Here is a 19,075-nt window from a genome sequence, read left to right on the forward strand (position 1 = left end):
AAACGAATATTACAAATAAAAACAATTTTTTTATTGTACAAAGAAAATATTGATTAAGTTATAAAAACAGCAGAAAGTGTAAAATGAATGAGTGAATGAAAAAGAGGAAGAGGATTAAGTGATTAAAAGATTAAAAAGAAGAAAAGGAAAAAGAGAAGAGAATGCGTCGAGCAGTTTAAATTGTTCTAACGAATGTCAAATGACTTTAAGATATTTTACATATAGCTAAAATTTGTTTGTCCTGCATCTTTGTCGTACATAAATTAAATTCTAGAAATATAATTTTTTTATAATTTCTATTCACGGATAAACCGTATTACACGTCACAGCATATGATATAATACAAAGTAGCTAAATAAAATTTTTATTTATTCACAGGTACGCGTCTTTTATCCACACATTTTACCTATCAAATTTCTTCCACGCATTCTCATGCATTCTTTTTTAATAAATTTCAAATTAATTATCATTAGATCGTTAGAAACAGCTAATAATCTATATACAATACACGTATATCAATCCTCAACCAGTTACCAAATGGTTATAAAATTATTGAATTGAATCACTATAAAATCTATGTTCAACTACCATAAGAAATTTCACTGAAATTCAAGTTACTTTACTGTAGCCGACTCGATACGAGCAATTTTATGAAAATGGAACGATCCGTTATATGAAATATTTCGCAATTCCAACAGATCGAGATAATACTATTCCTTTTTTCATCTAATATGTTCTTAAATTCATATAAAACACCATATTTATTGTGAATTTAATACCATATTCTTTAACTCTCTAATTAGAATCTAATCGGAAACAAGCACAATTTTATTTTTCATTCGTTCGATTAGTAGTTGAACATTATTGCTAACAGTAAAAATAAATTAATTGGTGAATTGAAACATTTACTCATATCAAAAAAAAAAAATATAATAATAAAAAAATAGATAGGAGTCATAGATGAAGAAGAATAGGAGTGAGGAAAGGACGGAAGGGGTTGAGTGTAAAATCAAAAAGAAAAAAGAAAGAAGAATCGGAATAAGAAGAAAATCAGAGATGTTGAACTAGTTGTATCGCATGTTGCAAAGCATCTACGATATTCTGAAAAACAGGTACACCTTCGCGCGACGCATAGTCCGACAGGTACATTCTTCCCCGATTGTAGTCTTTTATGGCTTGTTCAGTTAGCTAAAAAAAAAATGTTATTTTATATAATAATATATATAGAATTTTTTTAATGAAAAAATTAAGGGATATGAACAAAAAAACATTTTTGTATATTTTTTTAATATATGATAATATATCTATATAAATATAAAATATATACTATACTATAAAATATAGTATTTATGCTGTTCCAAAAATTGATTGACAAAGCTTAGTTGATAATTTCTAAGATAATTTATTTTAATATTTTTCTTTGTGAATTTTCAACTTTGTTAATAAATTATTAACGAAAAACATTAAAGCTATTGCGTTTTGATGATAACATTGTATAATAAACCATCGATTAATCGCCAATTTTAATATATTTGATATAATGGTATTCAAAAAAGTATTGGTATACATAATAATTTTTTTACAATTGGACTGAATGATTTGAGTTTTTTTTTAATAAATTAATTTATTAAATAATAGTAAAAGAATTTTTGCAAAAATTATAAATTGTCGAAATATTGAAGAACATTTTTTTCAACTTTTTATCTAAACTTTTAATGAGAATTTAAAAATTATATTTTGTAAACTTGTTAATTATATGCTATAAATTTCATTTTTATGAATTGTTTTGAAGGATAATACTTTTTTGGTCGACTATATGTTTCTTCGACTATTTTTTCAAATTCAGAGATTCATAGTACATATGGTACAAATACATATGGTAATACATACGAATGCTATTCTATATAATAAAGTTTTATACAGTTTATGTACTTATTTTTCATTAATAACTTGAAACAAAATTAGTTGAAATAAAAACTTACAAAGGAAAAAGTTGTTTGTTTTTGGGATTATCTGTTAAGTCTTGTTAATTAATTTTTTAGAGATATCTCATATAAAACATACAAAAATATTTACCTTTTCACCAGAAACTACGCAGTCTTCGGGAAGCATTTGAACGCATAGGACTAATTTTGCGCGTAATCCAATGAGGTGAGCTGCCAATGCCATTATAGTGATACCACGTGAATGTTGCGGTACAATTAATAATATTAACCGCGAATTTTTCATTCTCTGCAATTCTTGTGGCAACACTCTTACGTTGTACTCATTCAGGCTTGATCGATATAAAGATAATCCAATAGATCTAGAATGATAAATAATTTACATGTAAACTTACAACGATATTGTCAAAATGGCAATAATTGAAAGAACGTTACATCTCGAATGCTCACTCGATCGAGGGTATGGCGGTTGTTTCTAACCAAAACTGATCTTTACCGATTACTCCAATGTACAAGTCTCTCTTCTCGGATTCTGGCACGAAGAAATTGGTCCAATCTAAAAAGTTGAACGGTCGAACGAATCGTACACTCGACTGCTCGAACACTTTCGTAAACAATTAATCGAGGCACGAACGTCTTTAACAACCTGTTTGCTAGTTCATACACGCTAACAATACAAACACTACTACAGGTCGTGGGAAATTTTTGAGAATAAGAAATACCTAAGAAACGATTAAAAGGTTGCACGATAGCTCTGCGAAGAAATTTCGTTGCCTTCCTACATAATATACTCCAAACTGAAGGTATCTCACTTTCACAAGAGACGCCGTTGCTTTTCATCCTCCACGATGATTCAGTAGCTAAGGCACAAAACTGTTCAAAGTTTATCCGCAATTCTGTTGGATCCCTTTTGGTCAAAAATCCATCATCTATCAATGACCTATAAGTTTCTGAAACAAACATAAAATAAATAAATACCCAATATCTTCCTTTTCATTGCTATCATATGTGATAAATATATAAATAATAGTATGTATGAATATATATAATCGAATTTCATTATATAAATATAAAAATTTATTACCAGATTTATTCACGATACTAAGAAGTTCCGGCATTGATGATACATTGCACTTAACACTCGATTGTAATGCTATCCAAGCCTACAAAGTTAAAAATGCAAACTAAATATACAAAATATGTGTTTTTTCATGTAATCTATATTTTTTTACATAAATTGTGTAACTTTATTTCGAAATAAGCAATTTACTCGAAATTATTAATTGTTTATTATGGATCAAGTATATTATTCGATTTGATTTTGTTCTCGAATGAAATAAGGAAATCGAGATAAATTTAAATTATAAAATAATAAACTCAATAAATATTATTCTTCAAAAAAAAAACAATAGAATAACGTGTTTTCTCACTCTATCATTAAGCAATTCCGAATAGAAATAAAATTTATCGCTTGTGCTTTCATATTTTTTTGGACAAAGAAAAAAAACGAATTATTTATTTTAAATAAGGAAAATTGCTTATTACAGATCATAATTTTACATTATTAGCTAAACTTACTTCTTCTAAGTTTATACTTCCGCTGTCACTCATATCCATAGACTTGAAAATCTCTCTGAGTATACTAATAAAATTAAAATTGAGTATTTAATACTATTTTATTTACATAAATATATATAGTTTCAACAAAAAAACCCTTACACTAAATCTATTCCATTTTGATTGAATGATATTTTAATTGGTCTAATGCCATCTTCGGAATGCAGATCTTGCACATTAATTTCTTCACGTAACACCTATGGTGAAAGTAAAAGATTTATAAATAATAATAATAAAAATAATTTTAGTCATAAAATATTACATAGAACAATCATCTATATCTTAGTTCTATTTTATATTATATATGTTATAAAATATATAATAAAATATATATATTATATGAAAGATTCAGAAATTAATTAATCACTAATTGTAAATCACATTTTCAAAAATGATATATGTATATATATACCTTAGATGTACAATTCAGTGCAACAGACACACTTTCAAATATTGGTATCCTCTGTTTCTCCATTAGATACTGAAGTACTAGCAAACCATTCATCAGGTCACAATATTCTCTAAAGAATTAATGTTTTTTATACAAGTTGATAGTTATTAATATTAATTTATAGGATCAAAAAATAAACGGAATCAAAAAGAATGGACTTACTGAATAGATACAGTTTCGCCAAGTATCGTTTGACCTTGACGATATGGATAAATAACAAGGATTAAAGATTCGCGGCGCGTAGCTGCCAACTGAGCTGCTTCAATGATGCCTGCACTATTGCGTGTTTGATTATCGATTACAAACAGTAATACTTTCGCCGTTTGTTTTGCTTCATATTCTTGTGCTATCAATTCTGGTCCCCATTGTGATACTTGCTGAAATACATTACTTATAATTATATCAACAATTATTAACAACAGATAAATCAAAATAAAACATATATCGATAGTTACATACGGGATTGTAATAAGTAATTCCGAGTTTTTGTAAAGTTGGTATCGCTATTTCTGATCTCCATGTGGTTGGATTACAAGATCCACCCAGAAATACCTCACATGCCATTCTACCTACAAAAGTAAACACTATAATGTATATTGATATGTGCTAATATGTGGAAAAATGTCTAAAATATACTTACTTGAAGCACTTTTGTTGTTAATATCTTTTCCATCACAGTGTAACAAATGAGTAGCATTCATAGAAGCGGCTGTTCTGAAATAAGATATATAATTTAATCATAATTTCATGACACTAACAATTTATGATTTAAAGCAGTATTATCACACTCAAACTGCGAACATATCAATCTTTATCTGATTTGCAAGAGGATTCGATATATATATATATATATATATACACATACACATATATACATTTATTTTTTATATATACCCAACTATTTAGAAGTTGTTAATTTCAAATAATAAATAATAGATAAAAGTTGAACTGATTTTGGTTAGAGTGTGGTAATATTAAAATCATTTTATTACCAATTAACTTAATGTATGTAATATTGTACAGCTAAACATACTTCCAAGTATCAAATCCTTTTGCAACAAGGAAAAGCATGTTACGATGCATTGTGAAAAACTATTCCTTTCATTAATTACAACCAACTGTTTACTATTTTAAGCCTGTAACATATTTATTCAGTTTTGTTGCATAATAAATAAAGCAACAATAAGTTAAAAGAAAATATTTACATTACCTTTTTTTGCACAAACGTGCCAATTCAATGATAAAAATATAAAATTCTTGGAGCATTATATAAGCATGAGGACCAATAATCAGATAATTTTTAGTAAGTCGCCACTCTTTGTGTATGTGTATCCAGTATACAAGTGACAACATTACGTATGTTTTTTTTCCCTGAAATAAAATTATACTTTCATTAGTGAAATTTTTTAGATCAAAATATAATTTTTATATTAAAGTTATTATTAAGATATATATAATATATTTCTGTTAATTATACTTACATAGATTTTGTCGATATCTGTTGTTATAAATTTGAACAGATATAGAGAAAGATTTCATTGTACAAAATAATATGAGTTAGGCAAAGAATCTATGCCTATTTGATATATTTATCTCTTAATCATTCAACAGAGAAGAATTTTGAATTTTCCTATTTAAAAGAAAGATTATCATTATTATTATTTTTATTTTCTTTCTTATATAGCATATTATGATTACAAACTATATAGTGAATAGAGAGAAAAATATTCATATTTGTTTTACATCTTTGTAAATAGAGATATAAGTATAAAGAAAATCATAGTCATTATGATAACAATGTATATATTCGAAATATTTACAATGTTATTTTTATTATTAATAAATATACACGTTAAAGTACACTATTTAATTACCTACTACAGCTATTCACTGCTACCCATTGAGAACTAGCGTAAGTTTGCAAGGCGATGGAGAACCTGTCAGGCACACTAACCTTGATGATAGTTCGGTGCTGCATGCCCACGCATAAAAAACATATGTGGTAAACTTCAAAGGGAAAAACATTGATTTCGACTGCATTTCATGTGCATTCATTTATAAGTCTCAAATCTGAATAAAAAAACGCGGTAATCAAACTGCGATTCTCTGGAAAAATCAACAATGAGAGATCTGATAGTACACTCCCGCTATTGCTCATACTTATTTATACACCGTTATATTTAAAATGTAAGAGCGCGTCGTCAAAGAGGCACTGCTGTGGACAAATCACAAATAAATTACATACTCGTGAACATTCTTTTGATATCAGTGATAACGCGCATAATATTATTACCGCGCGAAAAATACTCTACAGTTCGAAAGCACTACACTCAATTCAGATTAAGTTCCCTCGAAATCAGTAATCGTTGATGAAATCACAAATCAGCGCTACCACTGTTAAACGTCGCGCTTCATATCATGTTCCTTTTCTATCTCATGCACCTTCTTTCCTTTTTCTTTCACCCTTTCCTCTCTATTCTTCTTACAATTAGTTACCCTCACTCCTCCATTCCATCGGCACAGTATCCTTTCTCCTTTTCTTACTTATAAGTTTAATAGTTTCCAATTTTTGATTCAAAAAAAGAAGTCACTATAGGCAAATAATGATTTTATTTTAATGAAAAACAAAACGTTTAATATATTTCACTTAATTACAATAATAATTTATGTTTTTTGCCTTTTTCGTCTCTATCACTTCCCGCCACTAGTCTGTACGCGTGTATATACTACTGTAGGTCGCGCGCACCGACTTAGGACCAGACTCGAGAATGACGTAAACCTCCAACAATGAAGAGTGATGTCACACAGCGAAGTTCGTAGAGGTTTGCTCTTGCTATCACTGTCATCGCCATGGCAATTCATCCAAGAATTTTCTTTTATTTTGTTTTTAACTTACAATATTCCGAATATTTTTTTAATTACTGTAAATCATATTTTAATATAAATCTTACTTTTCACTATACTTTAACATAATAATCGAATAATAATAGGAACACAATAATAGTATGATCAAAAACAAGTTTTTTTTAATAATTCGTCATCAAGCTTAAGATTAAAAGATTCATTTTAGGAAATTATTGACGTCATTGATTTATGTTACTTACGTATATTTCATTTTACGTATATATTTAATTTTTCTTTTTTCTAAAAAAAATCACATTCACTGTAAATATATTATAAATATACCTTTAATAATTTCTTTCTAACTCATTTTCATTCATTTTATTTACACAGATTCATGCAGAGAATAAGAAATAATTTATAAAACTGATTCTTTACTATGCTTGATATGAAGAATTTTACTATAGAAAAATGATTCAACCAGAGTAAGAAAGTTTTTTTCAATATGAATGAATATTTTTCAATAATTTTTATATTTTTTATATATATTATTTATTTTTACAAAATTACAAAATATACTTAAAAAAACATTATTGTTTGTTTAGATTTATATAATATGAGTCAAGTATACGAAAGTAAGAAAAAATGTTTCGATATAGTATATGTAAATAAAATAATTGTGAATCGTGCGTAATATGTAAATTCTATAAAAAAAATAAAAATTTTAAAAATATATTTTTTCAAAATTTAATTTTAAAATATATAGAAAAGAAAAAACAAAAATATGAAAAATAAAATTTATTAAAATACTTAAGAAATTAAATTATAGTTTGATATTAATTTTGAACAACAGGTGGTAAATTGCTATATTTCAATTGAATTAGAATCTATTATATATTTATCTATTATATATATCGGTTAAAAATTTTTTTATGAAGAAACATAAAATAGAAAAAAGAAAATAATTTAGTAAGTAAGTAAGTAAATTGATCAATGAAATACTTCTTACTTATTTCTATTTTGATTTAAAAATTTTGAGGAAATTAAATTTCATATGTATTCATAAAAATGCTGCTTTATTTGTAATCATTAATTTTATTTTAGTTTCTGCTCTCTATATAGTTGTATAAATCGTGATAAACACCATTCTCGTGGTTGTAAATGTTTGGATGGAGACACGACGTCTTGTATTTACCGTACATTTACTGGTATAACCTGATAAATAGAAGGCGGTAGAATGATCTAGATTCGACATAAAGATGCTTGGTATAATTGTATCTGGTCGACTCGTAAGTATTAAAATTTTATAATAATAAATACCGACATTGTATTTCATTTTCGATTTTAAACTGTCAAATATATTATTTAATCATAAATATATCAATTTTCCTGTTTAAGGCGCATTTTATTATTCTTTTCTAGTTTGTTATTCTTTGTATATTATGTGATTTTGTTTCGTATCTTGTTTTTGTTACCTTTCAGTAATGCCCCTACCTCATCCTACTCCGTCGTCAGTTTGACACGAGCATCTAATCGAACATGTGAAATGTAATGTCGAAAAATTTTAATCTTTTTCAAATTTCAGTCAATAAATCTGAATTATTTAAAATGTATGTATAATATGTAATTGTATATTAAATTTATTGTAAATTAAATTTTTTTTTTAGGTACAAACAGATTTTCAGCAGATAGGAGAAAACCAGTTTTTAATAACAGTACCTGATGCAGATAATATAAATCATATTGTGGTATTTCTCACAGGTACTATACCATTTCCTGATGGTACAGGTGGTGCAGGTATATTATAATATTACATAATTATATAAATTATATAAATATAATATTAATGATATTCTAAGAATTTATTTTTATAGTATATTTCAGTTGGCCAGATCCAACTGCTCCACCTAACTGGCAGTTTCTTGGATATATCTCAAATGCTAAACCATCTGCTATATTCAAAATATCAAACTTAAAGAAGAATCATGAGTTTGAAAATAGCAATTTAGGAATTTTTGGAGTTGGGAAAATTTCACATGTAGCACAAATAGGAGTTTCTGTTGAACCTATTGCAGCTATAGAACAACAAGCAGCTACAGTGACACAAGCTACATCAAACTCATTTTTAGAATTTGTTCAAAAAATGCTTACTAGTTTTTTGAATTATGTTTCAAGTTTTTCTGTGACTCAAGCACAAATGACACCAAATCCAACAGAAAATTTTGTACCGCTATCTGCTATTCAAGGATGGTACGAAACTTTTGAGAGGAGGTTACAACAAAATCCAAATTTTTGGAAAGCATGATGAGAAAGCAACCAACTCTCAATAGTTCGTTTCCATTTTGCATAGTGATGCGTCATTTTTCAGCACTCGTGCTTTGTGTTCGCGAAGTATGGTGTATCAAAATGCGTCATATTGTGCGCGTAAATTCAACTTTTTTATATTCTCACTAAAGAACAATATGATAATAATAAGAGTAATTATGACGCTATTGCGTACCTTATTCAAAATGCAGTACTTGCAACCTGTTAATGTTTAATATAAACATTCATCTCATTTTTTATTGTTGATATCAAGTATATGCTTTTTGAATTAGTCATGAAAGAATAGAATTATATCATTTTTATTCTAATTATTCTATATTTCGTAAATAACGCAAAATAGTAGAATGTAAATATTTTTAATTTATAATATGATAAAAAAACTATTAAACCTAATTTATGATTAAAGCAATGGAAATGGCGCATGCGTCGACTTCCATTTTGTTCGTGAAGTTTATGAACATCCATGAACAATTATAAAGATAGATTGTTATGTTACAAGAGAAAAGCAATGTATGATTATGAAGAAATTTTCATAGTGATATTATTTGTACTTTCATGAGGATAAAATTGAAACCTATTAATATGTATTTACATAATAAAATTATTCACTATATCAATTACTCGACCAGAATTTTATGTTATCTATATTTTATTGATTCTTAAAAGTAGAAAGTAGTTTTTTGTATTATGATAAATGAAAAAATGATTTTAAGAAAAAATTCTTACGTTGAAAATAACCAATAAGAAGTATACCGAATAGTGGAAAAACAGCTTAATTTGTATATAGATTAATCTGTCATTCTAACTCTCACATCGAGTAGAACGAGTGTCTTTTAAAAAAATTAATCAGAAAATGAATTCTTCATAAAACCATTATTTAACGAATGTTAAGAAAAAAAATAAACAAACAGTTTAATTAATGGAGATCGCTCTTTGTGATGCTAATCATTCTCTTGAATTGTCGTAACGAAAAGTGATCGCATTTGGATTGAGTTCATATAAGACTAAGAATCGTTTATCCCGTAAGCTACCTACGTATCTTTTAAGAAAAATTTAAAATATTTAAATACTTGTTTCACTTGGAATCAAAATAGTTATATTTTTTCCCATGTGGAAAAAGGCTTTCTTTTTTAATTTAATAATGTCTACATTGTACTCCTTGTATAAACGATTATTCATGGATTTTGTATGAAATATTAAAACGATTGGATATCGTCCATCGCAAAGAAACTTCGCAATTCAAGGTAAGACATCATCACTATTACTTATATTATAAACTTGTTATTTTTAGTTTATTATTATTTATGAAAAAAAGAACATGCAAAAAACATCCGGCCGTTTTATTTGAAAATGTTTTTATCTTTTAATATTTTCTTAATTTCTTTTATATAAAATGTTTTTATTCTATTTTATTTGATAATTGCAATTGAAACATTTTGTGGCAGTTTGTAGCATTATCAATCTTCACAAACACGAATATGTATATATATGTCAATTTAAATGTTTATTATTCTGATATATTATCTGATATATTCTTAATTTTTTAAATTTTATTCTTTTGGTTATAATATTTAAGTATATTTAAATGATTAATACTCATTAAAGAATGATATATTTTTTTTTACATTTTTGTAAATATTTTTGTTTTGAAACAAAACGGATAACCCATAAAAACAAAACATTGTTTTGTACATATTGTATCCTTTTTTTATTTCATCAATATATTTTTATAACATTTTTAAATTGACACAAATCAATAAGCGATAATAAACATAAGCACTTTAGCGTGTATTATATCGATATCTCGTTTACTTGCGTATCATCTTATTTCGAATAGATTTATGGAATTTGATGTCTAATCGTGATTTAAATGATATGTATTTATCAATCGATAAAATATATATAATATTGAAAATTTTTGATAACTTATTTTTATGATTATTTATTTGCTTTCATTAAAATTTATAAGAGATATATATAATTTAGGCGTAATGATATTATGAATTATATAATGTTTATGTAAAATATACATAAAATATTATATAAATTATTAATAAATAATCAGTCTATTAAATAATTATGAAAGTTAGAATATTCCAATGTTATATTATGTATAAACTGATACGAATAATCTATAATTCGCAATAAGAACTTTTCATGTTCAAGAAGGAGATTCAAGTTTATATATGATGTGTCACATAGAGAGGAGATGGAGAATTCTGAAGAACCAACAAGTTTGCAATCCATTTGCCATTTACATGCTTCGGAATTATTTCCAAAGCATACACATTTTGAATGCGAGGATCAAACACTTACAGTTCCATTTACACCTTTGAGTGGAGAAAATATTGTAGCACTTGGACGTACATCAGATGGAATATTGGCTCTTTCTAATTACAGACTCTATTTACAATTAAGTCAGGCATGTTACAATATTCCATTGGGTTTAATAGAGCAGTTAGAAGTTAAAGAACTTTTTTTCTTGCATATTGCTTGCAAGGATGCTCGTTCACTAAGGTATGGCATTTTATTATTTTATTAAAGTTTATTTATATATTTTTTATCATAATATAATTTAATATTTTCAGTTGTGTTTTTGCTACAAATGAACATTGTTTGGAATGGTTCAAGCGATTACATAAGGTAACTTATCCTCGAAAGAGTGTAGAAGATATATTTGCTTTTGCATATTATGCTTGGTCTATGGAAGAAGGCAAAGAAAATTTTAAATTAGGAAAAGATAATACATCATATAGTGCTACCTTTAATTCAGAAGTAAGTAATTAATAAGAAAACAAACTTAGGTAAAATATAATTTAAATATAATTTAATTATTTTGTTTATTTCTTAGGTAGAACGACTAAAATTTAATTTACATACTACATGGCGTATAAGTCAAATCAATAAAGATTATCGTGTATGCCCGTCCTATCCACCATTACTTCTAGTTCCTTCTTGTGTTCCTGATGATAAACTCAAGGCTGGAGCAGAATACAGAAGTTTTCGACGAATTCCTGTCGTTGTTTGGAGGTACTTAAAAAAAATAAAAAAATAAAGAGCAAAAAAAATATTCATGACGATATGATTATTCATTTTATTATAATATATCACATTTGTTTTTTATAATTTCAAAGGCATGTAAATAATGGTGCGGTAATAGCACGAAGCAGTCAACCGGAAGTTGGATGGCTCGGTTGGCGAAATCCGGAAGATGAAATGCTTTTGCAAGGTCTTTCGGATGCATGTTCCTACGATAAAGGTAAATCGGATTCGTCTAGCATTTACCCTGATTCTGGCGATGATAATGTCACGACAAATAGAACGAAAGTGAGCATCGAATATATAAATATTAAAAATTAATTTGATCCTTAGCGAATTAATAATTTATATTGTTTATAGAAAGTTTTAATCGTGGATGCTAGGTCATACTCAACTGCTTTTGCTAATAGAGCACGCGGAGGTGGTTACGAATATCCTGGATATTATCCAAGTTGTGATATACAATTCATGAATTTACCAAATATTCATTCAATACGAAAAAGTTTTCATGCGGTGAGACAACTTTGTGCATCAGATGCAGATCAACCTAAGTAAATATTTCATATGTTTATCTTTTCCTTTTATTATGGTAATCACATTTACTATTTGAATTAAATTGATATATATATATATATATATATACTTCAATTTGTATAGTTGGCTCAGTCTATTGGAAGGAACACGTTGGTTACAACATATGTCTGGATTATTACGTGCTGCAGTAACTGTAGCATCAGCAATAGAAAGGGATGGTCGACCGGTATTAGTACATTGTAGTGATGGTTGGGATAGAACGCCTCAGATTGTTGCTCTAGCGCAAATTCTTCTTGATCCTTATTATCGAACTATGGAGGTATGCCAAAGGTATTTTTTTCTTTCTTGTTATTAATTTATAATTAATAATCATTTCGTTATTTCATTTTATCATTACTAGGGATTTCAAATTTTATGTGAGAGAGAATGGTTAGACTTTGGACATAAATTTGCGGATCGTTGTGGGCAAACGGTAGGCTGTGAAGATCCGAATGAACGATGTCCAGTATTTTTACAATGGCTCGATTGTGTACATCAATTAATTTTACAATTCAAGTGCAGTTTTCAAATGTCCTCTGCATACCTTGTAAATAGACAGAAATTCATATATATATGTTTTAAAATATTAATTCAATTAATTACATTAATCGATTTTAGGTAAAACTTGCACAGCATACATATTCTCAACTTTTTGGCACATTTCTTTGTAATACAATGCAAGAAAGATTACAATTAAGAATACGGGAACGTACATTTTCTGTTTGGCGTTTTTTAAATACCAGTTCATTCGTAAATCATTTGTATTCTCCTTTAAAAAATCAAGTAAGATATTTTTCATTATATATATATTATGATAAATTCATTATCAATTATTTAGACAATTTGATATTTTAATGTAAGATTTACAATATAATAAACATTTTAATAATGTAATAGAATAGTAGACACATTCCTTATTTTAAAACATTTTATAGAAAATTTTTTTATTTGCTAGGTACTATGGCCAAGTTGTAATGTCCGTGATCTTGTTTTATGGTCCGAAGTATATTTAGGTTCTATGGAATGTCCTCTTGGCATGAGAGATGATAAACAAAAAGTAACAATGATAGATATTGAAGGTGCTGAGAATGAAGAACCTCAAGGTCAAATGACTAAAACTCGTTCATATGGCGATCTTATGCACACCCCCGATCATACGGCCTATCTTCATCGTCGACTTAGTGATCCAAGCGCTTCGATGGAAAAGTAATTAAGTTCATTTAATTTTTAATATTCATCTTTTTTATTATATGTTTTATATCAGAATGAATGAAATAATATATGTATAATTCATATAATTCTATTATAGAAAATTTGATTCATTAACACTCGACACAGAAACGGGTGAAAAAGGGAAACACAATTGTACAGAAAGTTGTAGAATTGATGATACAGTAGAGAAAAATATAATGGAGAATTTGAACAAAGTAGAACATTATACAAAAACAATGCAAATTTTGAATGATTCACCGTTGAATCCATCGGTAGATAGTTCAACGGATACGCTAATACCTAGTAGCGAGTTTTTATTTGATACAGTTGATAAAGAAACGTAAGTATTATTAAAACTATATTCACGATGTAGAGAATTAAAATTGATAAGTCAATCTTAATCGATAAATTAAAGTCTACATACATACTCAATCTTAAATTTTGAATTTCGAAATTCAAAATTGAAAATAGAATCAAAAATGTGAATTTGAATAAAAATAATAAAAATATTTGTCGCAGCAAATTTTTGAACAGCAAAACGCAAAAAAATTCACCACCGGACATCGTATCTCCATGGATTGAGAATAATTCAACCAGTCGTATCGTTTGTTCTTGTAATCGAAATTACAATCATAATCATAATGAGGGTAGTGATGTTAGTGATATTAGTGCGCCGCAAATTTCGAGAACACCTAGTAGCATTTGTCCAGCTTCACCAATTTACCAAGACATAATACCAGATAATCCTGATAGATTGGATGATGTTGATGGTCTTCCAGTTATACATTGCGACGTTCAGATGCGTGTGCAACAGATTATTATGGAACATAAGGTAATAATTTTAATTAATTTAGCACAACTGTTCACTAATAAGAAGAAGTTTAGAGTTGAATGATTATGATATTTCTTTTCTCTTTCTTTTTTTATTGCTTTTTAGTTGAAGGAAGAAGCATTAAGGAAGGAATTACACACAACAAGAATGGCTTTGATCAAACAAGTTTGTAATCATAACGCAGAAACCGATCGCGTTGATGATATCGTGAGTTGAAAAATTATTTAAAGTGATTGGATTGAACTTTAATTTCATTATTAAAAATAAGAATATAATTTTACTAATCATTAGATATTTTTATATATATAAAAAAGAAAGAAAGAAAAAAAGAAAAAGTCTGACAATTAGAAGAAAAAATATCCGAATACTATAATTATTTATTTCAGGGATCATTACCCGATTCAGTTGGAAGTACTGGCGATCATGGAGAATCATTACCATCGGACATGTCATGGGAAGCAGTGGAGGAATTAGGTCCTGCTCCTACTCTTTGGGTACCAGATCATGCAGTAAATCGATGCATGGGATGTGATACAGAATTTTGGTTGGGACGACGTAAGCATCATTGCAGGTATGCGGCACGCAGACCAATGTCATTTGTAACATCGTAATCATTGTTTATAATAATTTCTTTGAATAAAATAGTTGTATAATATAACCAGGTATAGAATAAAGGTGTAGAATAAATATGAGAATATAAGTTTAAAATAGAATTATTTGCTTCTTTATCGTAGATGCTGTGGCAAAATCTTTTGTGCGGATTGTTCTGAGAATTCAACACCACTTCCTAACGAACAACTGTATAATCCTGTGAGAGTTTGTAGTGATTGTTTCTCTCGACTTCACCGACACACAAGTCCTTGTCAGTATAATATTCGTCATCAAAGCAAAGGAGAAAACGATACGGAACTCTCGTCAAATTCTGAAAATTTGTCAACTTGTCAAAGATCAAAAGGTTTGAATCTGACGAAAGACAGTTGCTGCGATAATTTATTGCAAGTTGTGCATCAGAAAGTACAACCTCCAGTTACAGCAGCCACTGTAAATTGAGAAAATTCGCACGAACTCAATAAGGAACATTTGTAGCATTCGGATTTTTATTTGGTTTTCGACGACGCGAGAAGTGTATCTTTAATACGATCAACTGCGATACGTGTTCTCGCATTTTTCATCTATGTCTGTACAATGTATACTTCGATCAGATGTATATGTTGCGTGTGAATCGATAGTTTCACAATTACAGTTAGATGATTTGGAGCGATCTAATATTTATTGCTAGATTAATCATTTGTACGGAAAAGAGTGTATAGTTCATTGGATAAATTGAGAAAAAAATGTCAATATACGAAAGATTGTATATATCTTAGTTGAATCAACGAGGAGATACTAGGCTTCTTCAAACACAAAACCCTATTCGAGTTTCCCTGTTTTTAGATGATATTATTCCCTTCTCAAAGATACAGCAAGCGAGGCCGAAAAATATTTTGGATAGGCTGTGATTGACGTTTAATTCTAAATACCATATGAGGTGTGCTCTTTAATTAAATAAATCGATCGATCGATGAAACAACTCCTTATTATTAGTAGTTGAATAATGATACGAGTAATCTGTATTTGTATATTACCGCTATTTACGAAAATTGGTATATTAAATGTCATTATCGCAATATGCGATTGTTTTTTTGTTTTCACTTTCTCTTTCTCTCTTGCTTATGATTGCGTATGATTGCAATTAGTTGGTTTTTACACAATGGTCTTCAATCCGGTAAAATTCTGAAGCGGTGATGCATTCTTTAAAATCTGTGTTGCATTTCTTATAATATCGAAGTCGTCCTTTGTGTCATCTGCATTTTGAAATTGTATCAGAATAACAAGATACGTCGTCACAACTCCCGCAATCTAAATGACATTATATGCAATACAACAATAATATATGTTTTATATTATTTAAATGCATTTGTTTTTATATAAGTACTTAAAATATTCTTACCGATGTTATTAAATTTCTATCTAAGGAAAAAAGTCCGCATGCTGAAAATTCGAGAGGCCGATGCAACAATTGAAGCGAAAATATTTCTAATTCGCGTCGGACATTTGCTTCAAAACTACAAGAAAGTAACTGGCTAACGAGAACTGCCGTTTTTTTTCCCTGAAATGAAAGTGTTTTTCAAATTTATGTTTTGTTTTCTTCTATTTTTTTTCTACCTCTGCAATTGTAGAATAACTGGGTTGAACAATTATCAGCATTCTAGTTATATGAAAGATGCACCATCCACCTTGTACAATCAGAAATATCCATTCATGTCTTTCACCAGCTTGTAATATTAAAAAATATGGTGTGATGACTAGGTGTAATAAACAGGTTACAGTAACAGCCAATATCACAACACCAAATGTACTGTTTATAAGAGAGACTGCATCACAAAGTGAAGAATGAATCATTATCAATTCAGATATGTTGTTTACGTACATTTTATTTTCTGCAAATATATAATACGTGAAGCATGAAAAATATTATTTTACTGTTCAATTTTCAATTTTGTGTTTGAATTTTACTAATTATCTACAAAACATACCATCTAATTTTCGTGATAGTCTATAGCTGCCTAATACAATTTGACGTTTTGGTTTGAGGTTCCATCTTTTTTTGTCGTCTACATCATGAGCTGCTTAAATGAATAAGAAAAAAGAAATATATTTTAATGATATTCATTTTTAAATAAATAATTTCAGTTGTTTTGATTGATAAAATAAAATTAAAAATTATAAAAGTTATTATCAATCATATTGAAGATTATTTTAATTTTATTCTATTTACCTGTCTCGGGACATTTTCGAAAATAATCCATTGCATTGTCATTGTTGTTGCTATTTGCATTGAACAAATCTTTGAGACTAGTATTTAAACGAATGAATCTTTGTCCTATGTTATATGTTGAGACAGTGTATTGAATTTCTGTCGAAATAATTACTGTATACATGAAATATAGAGGTGCATAATTAATGGGACCTTTGCCGGTCATCGCTTTATTATTGACTTTTGTTTTACGATTCCACGTGTAAAAATCTATAATTGAATTGAACCAGAGATAACTTAGGCTACATATTGTTAGTACAATCGTGAATCTTCGAGCCGCTTTTGCAGATGATACGCCGATCTTTTCATCCACCTTAAATAGAAAAAATATGGATATACTTTATATTTAAATTTATTTCATATGATTGATAAAATAATAGAAAATTTGTAAATTTACTGATTTTTTACCTCAATTAATTTGTTTATAACAAGCTGCAAATATTTCCAACGAAAAGGAGAGCCAACAATACAAACCACAGTTAAACTCATTACCCCAAGCACATCACTACAAGTTGCGATTACTGCTGTTCGAGATTTTAATCTGGTACTATATTCCCAACCATCTTTTAAATCTCGCCATAAACCCCAAATTTCCGCACTAAGTAGTACTATAAGTACACATAAACTATAAAATATATCAATGTTATTTCTTAATTTTATTTTAATATTTCTTATTGCATTTCTAGAAAAACGTTTTTGAGCTACAAACAAATTTTTTAACAATTTAATTTACTATTTTTTCTTACCTATAGATAAGATCTATAATATTTAAACGAGCCTGACATCCTTCAGAAGTATGCACAAAAAATCTTACTGGAACCAAGCCACACAATTTACCAAGGTAATATATCGGAAAGATTGCTTGGCAAAGTTCATTGTTAAACAGAATTTTTCTTTTTTCTTCTACTCGTTTTACCTCCATTTTTCAATCGATCTTCTAATTTAGTTATATCGTATTTGCGAACGAAACAATTCGATCTATATTTATTTTTTGTTGCTTTTCTACGAGTAATCGATCAAACACAAAGAGAATCACACTAAAAAAATAGAAACCAATATTCAACTTGCACATTTACTTTTCTTTTTTATCACATTTCATTATTATATATGAATATTAATAGAATAAAGCGAAAAACTTTATTTAAGACATTATCAATGATTCATCATTCATTATTGTTGTTCCATTGCATGCACATTTTCAATTGGTATATACGTTTTTTAAATATTATTAGAAATGAAGATAAGTAAAATTAGAAATATATAAAAAGTAGCACAACATCTACATTACAATACATTTTCTTCATCTAAATAAATTCCAAATGATTTTAAATGAGTTGCGAGCGAAGAAGAAAAACACTGCTTTATTAATATTTATTGCAGTATAC

General features: G+C 27.9%; 4 protein-coding genes across 27 annotated transcripts; 2 read left to right on the top strand and 2 right to left on the bottom strand.

Annotated features, from left to right (window-relative positions):
* Positions 1–9: 9 nt before the first annotated feature.
* LOC108004161 (uncharacterized) lies at positions 10–6,609 on the bottom strand. 19 transcript variants are annotated; one of them, XM_062078061.1, is made up of 14 exons: positions 5,966–6,609; positions 5,493–5,641; positions 5,222–5,382; positions 4,652–4,725; positions 4,471–4,595; positions 4,174–4,388; positions 3,973–4,081; positions 3,663–3,757; positions 3,522–3,585; positions 3,028–3,106; positions 2,666–2,893; positions 2,394–2,499; positions 2,077–2,305; positions 10–1,188 (listed from the first exon to the last, which is right to left on the bottom strand). In XM_062078061.1, exons 3-14 carry the CDS (start codon positions 5,362–5,364, stop codon positions 1,051–1,053), a joined length of 1,605 nt encoding a protein of 534 aa, XP_061934045.1. In that variant the 5' UTR covers positions 5,365–5,382; positions 5,493–5,641; positions 5,966–6,609; the 3' UTR covers positions 10–1,050. The 19 variants fall into 19 exon arrangements, 18 of the variants coding, with proteins under 18 accessions (XP_061934045.1, XP_061934047.1, XP_028525712.2 ...); XM_062078063.1 differs by having other exon boundaries at positions 5,890–6,609; XM_028669911.2 differs by having other exon boundaries at positions 4,471–4,580; positions 5,886–6,609.
* A 154-nt stretch (positions 6,610–6,763) lies between these two features.
* On the top strand, positions 6,764–9,797 carry LOC108004159 (protein OPI10 homolog). 2 transcript variants are annotated; one of them, XM_062078080.1, is made up of 4 exons: positions 6,764–6,823; positions 7,957–8,141; positions 8,520–8,649; positions 8,727–9,797. In XM_062078080.1, exons 2-4 carry the CDS (start codon positions 8,112–8,114, stop codon positions 9,155–9,157), a joined length of 591 nt encoding a protein of 196 aa, XP_061934064.1. In that variant the 5' UTR covers positions 6,764–6,823; positions 7,957–8,111; the 3' UTR covers positions 9,158–9,797. The 2 variants fall into 2 exon arrangements, with proteins under 2 accessions (XP_061934064.1, XP_016922353.1); XM_017066864.3 differs by having other exon boundaries at positions 6,769–6,823; positions 7,975–8,141.
* Positions 9,798–9,931: 134 nt separating this feature from the next.
* Positions 9,932–16,500, top strand: LOC108004156 (myotubularin-related protein 4). 4 transcript variants are annotated; one of them, XM_017066859.3, is made up of 15 exons: positions 9,932–10,421; positions 11,344–11,694; positions 11,766–11,952; positions 12,029–12,207; positions 12,312–12,504; positions 12,577–12,767; positions 12,874–13,069; positions 13,151–13,336; positions 13,408–13,572; positions 13,745–13,995; positions 14,099–14,341; positions 14,521–14,833; positions 14,939–15,040; positions 15,220–15,404; positions 15,568–16,500. In XM_017066859.3, the coding sequence occupies exons 2-15, from the start codon at positions 11,387–11,389 to the stop codon at positions 15,881–15,883; spliced, it is 3,015 nt and encodes a 1,004-aa protein (XP_016922348.1). In that variant the 5' UTR covers positions 9,932–10,421; positions 11,344–11,386; the 3' UTR covers positions 15,884–16,500. The 4 variants fall into 4 exon arrangements, with proteins under 4 accessions (XP_016922348.1, XP_028525705.1, XP_016922349.1 ...); XM_028669904.2 differs by having other exon boundaries at positions 9,943–10,421; positions 11,327–11,694; XM_017066860.3 differs by having other exon boundaries at positions 9,943–10,421; positions 11,347–11,694.
* On the bottom strand, positions 16,392–18,612 carry LOC108004158 (gustatory receptor for sugar taste 43a). 2 transcript variants are annotated; one of them, XM_028669910.2, is made up of 7 exons: positions 18,437–18,612; positions 18,099–18,315; positions 17,652–18,003; positions 17,410–17,499; positions 17,039–17,313; positions 16,824–16,982; positions 16,392–16,732 (listed from the first exon to the last, which is right to left on the bottom strand). In XM_028669910.2, the coding sequence occupies exons 1-7, from the start codon at positions 18,610–18,612 to the stop codon at positions 16,577–16,579; spliced, it is 1,425 nt and encodes a 474-aa protein (XP_028525711.1). In that variant the 3' UTR covers positions 16,392–16,576. The 2 variants fall into 2 exon arrangements, with proteins under 2 accessions (XP_028525711.1, XP_028525710.1); XM_028669909.2 differs by having other exon boundaries at positions 17,410–17,502.
* Between the last annotated feature and the right edge of the window lie 463 nt (positions 18,613–19,075).

Source organism: Apis cerana, linkage group LG8 (assembly GCF_029169275.1).
Source record: "Apis cerana isolate GH-2021 linkage group LG8, AcerK_1.0, whole genome shotgun sequence".
Lineage (NCBI taxonomy): Eukaryota > Metazoa > Arthropoda > Insecta > Hymenoptera > Apidae > Apis > Apis cerana.

Excerpts from the sequence above, each read along its gene's own strand:
- LOC108004161 (XM_062078061.1), bottom strand. The coding sequence starts at position 5,364 with ATGTTGTCACTTGTATACTGGATACACATACACAAAGAGTGGCGACTT. Across the intron at positions 4,726-5,221 it reads GCACGTTTGTGCAAAAAAAG|AACAGCCGCTTCTATGAATG; the intron begins GTAATGTAAATA and ends ATCTTATTTCAG. Across the intron at positions 2,894-3,027 it reads TAGTATCGTGAATAAATCTG|AAACTTATAGGTCATTGATA; the intron begins GTAATAAATTTT and ends TGTTTGTTTCAG.
- LOC108004159 (XM_062078080.1), top strand. The coding sequence starts at position 8,112 with ATGCTTGGTATAATTGTATCTGGTCGACTC. Across the intron at positions 8,142-8,519 it reads TAATTGTATCTGGTCGACTC|GTACAAACAGATTTTCAGCA; the intron begins GTAAGTATTAAA and ends TTTTTTTTTTAG. Across the intron at positions 8,650-8,726 it reads TGATGGTACAGGTGGTGCAG|TATATTTCAGTTGGCCAGAT; the intron begins GTATATTATAAT and ends TTATTTTTATAG.
- LOC108004156 (XM_017066859.3), top strand. The coding sequence starts at position 11,387 with ATGGAGAATTCTGAAGAACCAACAAGTTTGCAATCCATTTGCCATTTA. Across the intron at positions 12,208-12,311 it reads ATTCCTGTCGTTGTTTGGAG|GCATGTAAATAATGGTGCGG; the intron begins GTACTTAAAAAA and ends ATAATTTCAAAG. Across the intron at positions 13,070-13,150 it reads CTTATTATCGAACTATGGAG|GGATTTCAAATTTTATGTGA; the intron begins GTATGCCAAAGG and ends TATCATTACTAG.
- LOC108004158 (XM_028669909.2), bottom strand. The coding sequence starts at position 18,612 with ATGGAGGTAAAACGAGTAGAAGAAAAAAGAAAAATTCTGTTTAACAAT. Across the intron at positions 18,316-18,436 it reads ATTATAGATCTTATCTATAG|TTTATGTGTACTTATAGTAC; the intron begins GTAAGAAAAAAT and ends TATATTTTATAG. Across the intron at positions 16,983-17,038 it reads GTTATTCTACAATTGCAGAG|GGAAAAAAAACGGCAGTTCT; the intron begins GTAGAAAAAAAA and ends CTTTCATTTCAG.